Genomic DNA, 11,212 nt, shown 5'->3' with positions numbered 1-11,212 from the left:
CATCGTGTCTGAAAGAACCATCCAAATAATCCCACACTCTGTGTCCCCCCGCGCAAATGTTCCCCCTTCTTGGTTGGGGATTGGCTCCGGCAGCAGAGTTTAGGGTGAGCTCCACACACACATGTCACCTCCACATCAGTGCATGTGTGCTGTAATGCAGCAGGGTGGAGAAATGTCACCTCACATGTAGCGATGGTGGGGTGTAGAGAGAGAGAGAGAGTTACTCTTCTCCCCTTGGACAGGCAGCACAAGTGGCCTCAGTGGGGCGAGGCGGTGTTCCTGCACAGGGTGCGCCTTAGAACTACCTCCAAACCTGCTCCAACGCTAGTGGTCATTACCATTGACGTCAATAAGGAGACGCAGATGTGGAGCTCGGATTTCCGCAAAGCAGCGAGAGACAGAGCGCTGCAGAGAGAGCGCAACAGAGCTCGGAGATCTGCAGAGAGAGAGAGAAAGCTCGAGAGAGTGCAAACAGAGCTCGGAGATCTGCAGAGAGAGAGAGAAAGCTCGAGAGAGTGCAGACAGAGCTCGGAGATCTGCAGAGAGAGAGAGAGAGAGAAAGCTCGAGAGAGTGCAAACAGAGCTCGGAGATCTGCAGAGAGAGAGAGAGAAAGCTCGAGAGAGTGCAAACAGAGCTCGGAGATCTGCAGAGAGAGAGAGAGAGAGAAAGCTCGAGAGAGTGCAAACAGAGCTCGGAGATCTACAGAGAGCGCAACAAGAGATCTGCAGGGAGAGAGAGATAGCTTTGCAAACAGCTCAGAACTGTACAGAGAGAGAGAGAGGTTTCAATTCAGGGATCACTAGTTTAAGCAAATCACCGTCATGGCTGGAAGGGGTACGGGTTGAAAGACCCCACCCACCCCCACAAGTTGACTCCTTGGCAACTATCGGGAGCTCCTGTGGCTGATGTCAAAGTAGATAATCACAGCGAGCTGCTGAGAGAGGCAGAGAGAGCGCAGCACGGAGCACCGCACTGCAGGTAAGTTGGATTTTCACTTCATGTCCCTCCTGTCACTCGGTAGCTCCCAATTTGCTCCTGTAAAGTTGCAGTTATCTCCCAGAAACCGGCCTATTCCCTCGCTCGCCGTGAGCTACATTGGCACATTGACACCCCGATTTAAATTTCCTGAATGCATTCAGTACATGTTTTGCAAACCAAAAAAAGTGAGTTGTTGGGGGGGGGGGGGGGGGGGGGGGGGGGAACTGAATGACAGAGCAGGTCTCCAGCAACCAGCCGCTTACATTTAAACATCATGGAGCTGAAAATGCCAAATAGATGCTTAAAATTCAGCCTTTAACCCATCTAGAGGAGGAGCTGGGTTTAGACATGTCACAGGGACTCTGCACAATCCTGACATTTGCTGCATTCTCTCTAGGTCCCGGGAAGGTGACTCTCCTCCTGCCGTCTCCACGGATGATCAGGAAGGGTCCAGAGTAAGAAACACCCACCAACAGCAATGGCAGGGCAGAGGCACAGCTACGACGGCAAGATCGCCGGCCTGTACGACCTGGACAAGACTCTGGGCAAGGGTCACTACGCCGTGGTGAAGTTGGCCCGTCACGTCTTCACCGGGGAGAAAGTGGCGGTGAAAGTGATCGAGAAGAGCAAGCTGGACAAGTCTGCCACGGGCCACCTCCTGCAGGAGGTACGCTGCATGAAGCTGGTGCAGCACCCCAACGTGGTGAGGCTGTACGAGGTGATAGACACCGAGAGCAAACTCTACCTGATCCTGGAGCTGGGCGACGGGGGCGACATGTTCGACTATATCATGAAGCACGAGAAGGGGCTCTCCGAGGACCAAGCCAAGACCTACTTCGCCCAGATCGTGCACGCCATCTCCTACTGCCACAAGCTGCATGTGGTACACCGGGACCTGAAGCCGGAGAACGTGGTCTTCTTCAAGGAGCAGGGGGTGGTCAAACTGACCGACTTCGGCTTCAGTAACCGCTTCCAGCCCGGCAAAATGCTCACCACCAGCTGCGGCTCCCTGGCCTATTCCGCCCCGGAGATCTTACTGGGAGATGAATACGATGCCCCTGCAGTGGGTGAGTAAACACACACACTCCGCACCGGGCAATGCTCAGAGATTTGTGACAGCAGCTCAGTTCAATTCGTATCCTAGAAATCCGGAAATGTGTTTTTTTTTAAATAAACCCTTTTCAGGAACAAGGCGCAGCCTCGAAACATTGCCCCGACCTGTTTAAACATCAACATGCAAACTGGGAGCCCCTCAGTCAGTAACCCCTTAAAGCAGGAAGCTGCCATGAGACCCAGCTACACAAACTGCAGATTTACTCGGGGAACATTCCTCTCGTCACACCCACAGGAATGTAGAAATATGAATGGGAAGCCATCTGCCAATCGGGTCTAACCTATCAAGAGACCGAATCCCTTTTTGGATTTAAATTGGCAAATTGGGTGAAAACTCTGAAGCTCTAGCCATTGGTTGTACGTGGGCGTTGGAGTGAAGATTGGAAGGGGGTTGCTTTCCCCCCTGTATCCAAGCTGCAGCCATCACATTTAAAGGGCCCCTCTCCTCCTGAGAGAGCGCTTCATGAAAAGAGCCCACTTTTCACAAAGCTCTTTTTAAAATGGGCCAGTGAATAATTTTGACAAACCTGCCCCAGTGACGATGAGCATGTGGAATGAGCATAGGTGTGACCCATGGTGGCTTTGTGAGCAAGGAGAACTGGAAGGGATGAATGGGAAGCAGTCTGGATGATTCCTCTTCACCTTTCCCTTGCCCCCTCCCCTGCCCTCCAAACATACCAGTGTATTTAATGATGACCGTCCTAGATTTGTGCTGGTGGTCATTTGCAGGCCTTCACTGAGACTGCAGAAGGAGGGCACACAGCCCATAATTCCTGTGTCAAAAAGAGTTATCCAATTAGTCCCACTGTCTGCTCTTTATTTAGCAAATCATTCAAATTCCTCCTAAGATACTGCAAATGGGCTGATCAACTGCAGCGACACTTAGGGTGGTTTAGCACAGGGCTAAATCGCTGGCTTTGAAAGCAGACCAAGGCAGGCTAGCAGCGCGGTTCAATTCCCGTAACAGCCTCCCTGAACAGGCGCTGGAATGTGGCGACTAGGGGCTTTTCACAGTAACTTCATTAGCTGTTTAGCACAGGGCTAAATTGCTGGCTTTGAAAGCAGGCCAGCAGCACGGTTCAATTCCCATACCAGCCTCCCCGAACAGGCGCTGGAATGTGGCGACTAGGGGCTTTTCACAGTAACTTCATTGGCTGTTTAGCACAGGGCTAAATTGCTGGCTTTGAAAGCAGACCAAAGCAGGCCAGCAGCACGGTTCAATTCCCGTACCAGCCTCCCCGAACAGGCGCTGGAATGTGGCGACTCGGGGCTTTTCACAGTAACTTCATTTGAAGCCTACTTGTGACAATTAGTGATTTTCATTTCATGTTTTTATTCAGGCTGCTGAAACGCAGACACTGATTAGGGTAATATCCCCCTCTACATCAGAATTCATTCACAGTAATTGATAAGGGTATACTTCTGGACTCTACATCAGGGGTAATCGTCTGACTTGGATTTTTCCAATTGGATTTGGAAGATGCTGTATTATTACACATTTATTTAATATCAGTAGCACAATTAACTAACAGCAAGAGAAATATTTTCGATGGTGTAATGTCAAAAACAAATAATATGGATTGACAGTCTGCAGCTGGAGGTTGCAGTTTTCCTTTTGTACATATGCTTTCGTGCAGTGCATTCATAAAGTGCAAAAACTACCTCTGTCTTGACACTAATGGGCTATGATCATGCAGAAAGGCCATGGTGTAAAACAATCAAAGTAACACGGATGCATTTGGGGACAGGTTAAGTGTACCTCCCTGAGGTTAGCACAAAGACACTAAGGGAAGGAGGGAGCTTTATTCCTGCACTCGATCATCCTCGACCTTGCTCCCAGGAATGCTGAATGCTCATTCTCAGTGCAGTACCAGAACTAGGAAAGTGGACCCCTGTCACAGCTTGAACATCCCACAATCTGAACAGGAAATCTGTCAAAAAATCCCAAATTAATACCAGAATGGACAAACTGCTTGTCTGTCAGTCTTTGCTCTTGATAACGTGCTCGGGAAGAAGCCGCAAGCCCTACACCCCATGATTCCGTGGGCTAGGATCCAACTGTTTAAATGTTTCAGAGCAGCTGAGCCATGTCTCCGGAAGTGCATCAATTAGGATTTTCTGCAAATTTGTTGCTGGATTATTATGGACGATTCAGAAATCTTAAAACATGGGCATGCACATGAATAAATACAAGGTTATATTTCTGATAAAGTATGTATGTTGCCTTCTGAGGGATGTTAAATGGCAGCCAGGATGTCAGACTGGGAGATATTGTTCCCGCCCCAGGTTCTGGAGCAGGAAGAGTGTCATTCTATGCTGATTTTTGTGCCTGAGTTAGCTCGGACCAATATCGATAACATTGTGTAAAATAATTGTGAATTTACGGCATAAAAATGTACTTCAGAAAAATTGTTGTTTACATACAGAAATTATAAGGTTCGAATTGTCCAAGCACCAAGCAGAAAATGTTGGGAACACTCAGCAGGTTGGACAGCATCTGTGGAGGCAGACACAGAGTTAAACCTTTCGGGTTCAATGACCTTTTGCCACAGCGCCAGTCATTGACCTGAAATATTAACTTTGCTTCTCTCTCTACAGGAGCCACCTGGCCTGCTAATGATCTCCAGCATTTCTTGGGCTTTATTTCAGATTTCCAGCATCCCCAGTATTTTGCTTTTGCGTTATTAAAAAGCGACAAGATTTTACAAGTTGGATCAGTGCTTTTTTTTAAGTGAACCTGCGATTAGACATTAAGATATGTCCATTTTCGGGCAGCACGGTGGCCTAGTGGTTAGCACAGCTGCCTCATGGCGCTGAGGTCCCAGGTTCGATCCCGGCTCTGGGTCACTGTCCGTGTGGAGTTTGCACATTCTCCCCGTGTCTGCGTGGGTTTCGCCCCCACAACCCAAAAATGTGCAGATAGGTGGATTGGCCACGCTAAATTGCCCCTTAATTGGAAAAAATAATTGGGTAATCTAAATTTATAAAAAAAAATATGTCCATTTTCTGCATGCAGTCCAAATGGATTATGCTGAAATGTTTGCGAACGTTAGCCACATTAGTTTCTTGGGTCTTTACCATCGACCTGACCTGAGCTGGTTCAGCAGTATGGAAGTGGAGGGATGGAGGGGAGTTTAACATAATAGGACAATATGCCGACACTGTCCCCCTGTCTCGTAGAGACTAATTAATTAAATGCTTCCTTGTTGAACTGAGTGCGAATGTGACCCTGAGTAGCAGCTGTTGGATTTCACTCTGCCCCCTGCTGTAACTGCACAGCCTATAGATTTGGCATGGGTTTTCTCTCCTTTTAGTTTAGAATTCCAGTTTATGGATGTAGAAACATAACCTTGAGCTCATCCTAAACTTCACTACCACATCCTAACATGCACCAAGTCCTGCTCGCCCAGCACCCCTGTGCTCACTGACATGCATTTGCTCTCGATCCACCCGCACTTCAAATTTGAAATTCTCAATCTTGTGTTTAAATTGCTCTGTGGCCTTGCCTTTCCCAATTACTGTAACTTCTGACAACCCACTGATTCTGGCCTCTTGTGCGTCACAACTACTTTTGTCCCACCATTGATAGTTGTACCTTAAGCTGTCTAGGCCCTGAACTCCAGATTTCCCTCCATTAACCTCTCCGACACACCCTCCTGCTTTAAGATATTCCTCGACACCCGTCTCTTTGACAAAGCTTTTGGTCACCAGCCCAAATGCCTCCTTTTATGAATCGGTGTCAATTTCTTTTTTGTCTGATCATGCTCCTGACAAGCATCTTGAGACAGTTTTCCATGTTAAAGCTGCTACTTAAATGCTGGCTATTGGAATTGTGTATGAGGTGATCTGGAACACAGCAACATTGTTTTGCAGGCTTGTGCTGCATTTGCATGGAAGCAGCTCTGCTTGTTTCGATAGCCTCATTTCTTTCTCAAACAGCAGGCAGTTATGTAATGAGCAAGTTGGACTGGAGCCAGATTGTGGCAAGCCTGAGTTACAATAGCTAAACGCCTCTGTCCTGCTTTGCAATGGATGCATAGTAATGATGCAGTCCAATTACTTCCTGGACCTGCTTCAGTGTGACCTCCATCTCTCTATGTTGATGCTGAAATGTTTCTCGGCTCCGTTCCCCTTTGCTCAGCCAACTTATCAGCGATGGCATGCAGTTCCCGATTCCACAAGGCAAAGCAGCGGAATTACAGATTTTGTTTTTCAAAAGAGTTGCCTTTTTCCTGGTTGACCAGTTTGGACATGATGTGGCTTCCTTACACTTCATTTTGATGTTTCCTAGGCGGGATTCTCCCGGCCCGGGGCCGTACCGAAGAATCCCCGCAACCAGGCCATACAGCCCCGAGGCTGGCATGCGATTCTCCGCAGAGTGGAGAATTGGCACCGGCGTGATTGGCACGGCGCCTGTCGCAAGCTGCTGTATGCGGCCAGGCTGCCGATTCTCCGGCCCACATGGGCCGGGCGGCAGCTCTAAAAAGGCAGAGTCCCACCGGCGCCATCCACACCTGGTCGCAGATGGCGGGAACTCTGCGCGCAGGGTCAGGGGGGATGTTCCGACCCCGGGGGGGGTCTCCGGTGGGGCCTGGCCCGTGATCGGGGATCACCAATCGGCGGGCCGGCCTCTCGCTCCCCGGGCCTATTTTGTTCCGCGCTGGCCCCTGAACTCCTGCGCCATGTAGCGTCGGGGCTGGTGCGTTCAGGGAGGCCACCGCACATGCTCGGGTTGGCACTGGTGCCACTGCGCATGCGCAGATCCCGCAGAATCGGTACTCCCAGCGGCCTGTTCACGCCGTAATGAAACGCGATGGCGTTTCCGACGGCGTGGAGACTCTGCTGCCGAATGGGAGAATCCCACCCCCTATCTTTCACTTTTGGTTCATCTCAAAGCATCGTGAGGTGCAGTATTGTAGTTTCTCTGATTCATTTTTCCTTAATATAGATGAGGTGGGCATATGAAGGTGAGCTTTGTTGAAATTATTTCTGATGTGTGTTTGAAAGGAGACCATGAAGCACGCAGCACGTCAAAAAGCACCAGCAAAAGCAATTCAGCTCTGATTTCTCCCAGGCCCTGGTCTCCTCATGATCCCAGCCAGCCCACTTTGGAGGGACATCCTTGCTTCCCAATTCCTCCTTCCTCAATTATTAGAAGGGAAATTTAAGTCAGAAATATAAAGACATTCCCACGCTGTGCTTGCACAGCCTCTCAGCTATTTGTTTGAATGAAACCTAAGTTGGATGCCTCCAATTCCTTTTGCATGCCGATGATACCTAATACTGGGTATGGGTGAAAGAAACCTTTAAAAAGATCAAATGTTATCTCAATTTCTTCTGCTGCAGTTAACCCTGCCATGCCACAACACACAGACAACTTTACTTCCTGTCATATCAATGAGGCAGGTGGAGCTGCCTTACTGTCGTGTGGTGCCCAGCTGGGTTTCAGAATGAGTGACATTTCCAAACCAGGAAATAAATGACTTTCGTGGCCTAAGTGGTTAATGCATGTACAACAGTTATAATGTGGCTTCATGTCACACATACCACCCATGCTATGTGCATTAATCACATCAGTGGTGGCACGTCACAGTCAGTTAAATGTGATTGTTTGACAGTAGTAACCACATTCCTATCTCCCTCACCCTAAGGTAGAGTGTTGTAAGCTGCCAGTGCTGTAAGCTTCTTTAGAAAGACTTACATTTATATGGTGCCTTTCACAAATTTGCAATCGCTGAGAGCTCCTACAGCCAATGACATACTTTTGAATTGTAGTCACTGTTGTAACCAGTCAATGGTTAGAATATGGAAATTAGAACATAGAGCTATAGAATTCCTACAGTGCAGGCGGAGGCCATTCCACCCATCGAGTCTGCACCGACCCTCTGAAATAACATCCTACCCAGGCCCGCTCCGCCTTCCTATCCCCATAACCCCACCTAACCTGCATATCTTTGGACACTCGGGGGCAATTTTAGCGTGGCCAATCTACCTAACCTGCACATCTTTGGGCTGTGAGAGGAAACCGGAGCACCCGGAGGAAACCCACGCAGACACGGGGAGAACGTGCAGACTCCGCAACAGACACTGAAAGCTGAAATTGAACCCGGGTCCCTGGCGCTGTGGGGCAGCAGTGCTAACCACTGTGTCGATCGCAAACCTGCTGCCACAAGGAGTAGTTGAGGCGTGGATGCACTTAAGAACTGAAATTTATGCATGTAAGAAGAAACTACATAAAGGAGAAAAGAATAGAAGGATATTCTGATAGGATTTTATGAAGTAGGCTGGGAAGAAGCTCATATGGGGCATAAGCCATTTTTTTTTCATAGGATTTACAGTGCAGAAGGAGGCCACTCGGCCCATCGAGTCTGCACCGGCTCTCGGAAAGAGCATGCTACCCAAGGTCAACACCTCCACCCTATCCCCATAACCCAGCATCCCCACCCAACACTAAGGGCAATTTTGGACACTGAGGGCAATTTATCATGGCCAATCCACCTAACCTGCACATCTTTGGACTGTGGGAGGAAACCGGAGCACCCGGAGGAAACCCACTCAGACACGGGGAGGATGTGCAGACTCCGCACAGACAGTGACCCAAGCCGGAATCGAACATGGGACCCTGGAGCTGTGAAGCAATTGTGCTAACCACAATGCTACCGTGCTGCCCTGAGTCAGGGGTCTGTTTCTATGCCAGACATTCCACGTAAAACTCACAACAGATAATGTGCAGCCCTTTCATCTGTTTGAGTTTGTAAATTCACGTACTGTGTTGGTTTAAAGGGCAGTGTTGCCATATTGGGGATCTCTGCTTACGCCAACTGGTTTAATTGTAGCAGCATATATTTTGAGAAAGCAGCGATTGGGTTATTGCAGCTTGTTAACACTGTTGCCAACTTTGTGGTGCTAAGCCATAGAGGAAAAACCAAAATACCTGCTCTGTGCTGCATTGGTCTGATTTAAGCCAACAAAGTAAACATTGAGTAAAAGCAAATCATGCCAAGGGCTGGTGGTTGTGTTTATTGTAGTTTTCTTGCTCACCAATTGAGGAAGTGCAAAGCCACTGGCGGCTGAATCCCGGGGGCAGTCAGTGAGTTCATGAAAGGGCAGTGGAGGCAGATTCAATCATGGCTTTCAAAAGGGAATTGGATAAGCAGCTGAAGAGTAAATGCTAACGGGGCTGATGGGAAAGGGCAGGACTTGTTGCAGAGCTAGTGCGAGCTTGATGGGCTGAATGGTTCCAACACAGAAGCAGCTCATCCTATGATTCACGAGATGGGGGTTGCAGGGCACGTTGGACGAGGGAAAGGACATTCTGTTCCAATTCCTAATTGAATGAGGAGACGGAATGCAACCCTGCTGCAATATTTTGACTTGTACTAGGTTGAAGAGTTTAATAGGTGAGGCTTTATTCTCCCAAGTATTTGACAATCTCAATATCTTTTTCCCTTCAGGTAAATTACGTGAAAATTGCGCTTCTCCTGGCTATTAGGGGCTGATGCCCTGTATAACCGGGTGTTTTTTATAACCACCATTTCATTGCACCTCATTTTACTATGTTTCCATGTCACTCTTTTTCCAATGGGTGTGAGCCTACACTTTGGAACCAATTGTCACTAAATTGGAAACCAGATTGCCAGTCCATAAGAGTAGCTCGCGTGGGAGAGGGAAAATGCCTCATTGGTGCTACAAGGTTACCTTGGTGTTACAAGGTGCTACATAAGTCACATTGTGGGTCAGAGACGAGGCAAAGGTTTTCTTCATTTAGCTGTATCGTTCTGGGCCTGGGAAATTTTGTTCAATACATAAAAGTCAAGCGATCTATAAATAACATTTTGGGGGAATCAATGGTTCCACTGTACTGAATAACCCTTGTTGGGTCTTTTATGCTGATGGACACTGAGAGTGGTTCAGTGTACATCCTTCAAACTCTGACTGAAGATACAACGCTTTGATGGGAAGGAGTGGAGGGGTATTAAGATTTTAAAAAAGTGTTCTTATTGGTATTTTCCAGTTTTTACAGAGTAACGGCTCAAGTGTGTCTGATATTTACAAATAAAGTTGTTTCTTATTTACACAGCTTTTTACATGCTGCTGTATTACAACAGTTGAGACATCCCTATGCTTGTCCAAGGAACAGTGTGTGGCTTGGGGCTTTGGCAGTTTGGGGCGTCTCAGTTCATTAACCTGCAGATATACCGAGGCTGAGAGTCTGCGTGGGTTTCCTCCGGGTGCTCCAGTTTCCTCCCACAAGTCCCGAAAAACGTGTGTTAGGTAATTTGGACATACTGAATTCTCCCTCCGTGTACCCGAACAGGTATTGGCATATGGCGACCAGGGGCTTTTCACAGTAACTTCATTGCACTGTTAATGTAAGTCTACTTGCGACAATAAAGATTATTATTATTATTCTTTGCTCGGCTGTTGGTTAGGTTCGGTTCACCCCTGACACAATGTTTCAGCAGAAAAAGCTAAATATATTCAAACAGATGTCATTTTTAACTACCAACGGAACTAAGACACTATCCAGCTGCCTTATTCTCTTATCTATGTTTAACCACACTTTCCTTTTTTTGAAAAACAATTTCCTTTAGTTCATGATGCATTTCCACAGTTTTGCTATCTGAGAGCATTGGCACGTTTGAAACTACAGTGCTCCGTAGAATGTAAAATAATCCCCTGCTGTTGATACACAAAGCTGGGAAGGAGGTTTCCGCACCCAAGATCAGGTGAACCAATAAAACCGAGATGTCACAATTGCTGGGGTGGTTAGCATTCATTGTTGCGTGCATCAAATTATGTGCAATCAATCATCATTGGACCTGTCAGGAATGATCAACTACTCTAGTGGAGTTATAAATGATTTGTGGCATTACAGATCTGTGTACCAGAGACTGAGCAATGTCTTTCTTGAGATCTCCAAAGGTAAACCCTACAGCCTCGCGTGACTGCATTATTTTCTGGCTTATTGCTCCTTCAGGCACTTCCCGCTCGACATTGTTTTAAAGTGTAAAAATGTTCAGAATTTGGGAGAAACAAGATCGCAATCTTTCAGCATGTGCTGTCAAAGCGCTTGAACTGTTGTTATGCACTTGTAAAGTCGAAACAAGAGATTGCCAA

General features: G+C 47.6%; 1 protein-coding gene across 2 annotated transcripts in view; it reads left to right on the top strand.

The window, feature by feature from the left end:
• The first annotated feature begins 421 nt into the window (after positions 1–421).
• The window catches only part of snrkb (SNF related kinase b), a 137,147-nt gene continuing 126,356 nt past the window's right edge, over positions 422–11,212 (top strand). Inside the window, exons 1-2 of one of the 2 annotated variants that reach the window (XM_038806895.1) lie at positions 422–979; positions 1,377–2,046. In XM_038806895.1, coding sequence (XP_038662823.1) covers positions 1,458–2,046 — 589 coding nt within the window. In that variant the 5' untranslated portion in view covers positions 422–979; positions 1,377–1,457. Of the gene's footprint in view, positions 980–1,376; positions 2,047–11,212 lie in introns of those variants that run through there. The other variant, XM_038806896.1, reaches the window with a different exon arrangement.

The sequence above is a fragment of the Scyliorhinus canicula genome, chromosome 9 (genome assembly GCF_902713615.1).
Source record: "Scyliorhinus canicula chromosome 9, sScyCan1.1, whole genome shotgun sequence".
Classification (NCBI taxonomy): Eukaryota; Metazoa; Chordata; class Chondrichthyes; order Carcharhiniformes; family Scyliorhinidae; genus Scyliorhinus; species Scyliorhinus canicula.
Note: the sequence above shows the minus strand (reverse complement) of the source record. Positions and strands in the feature narration are given on the sequence as shown.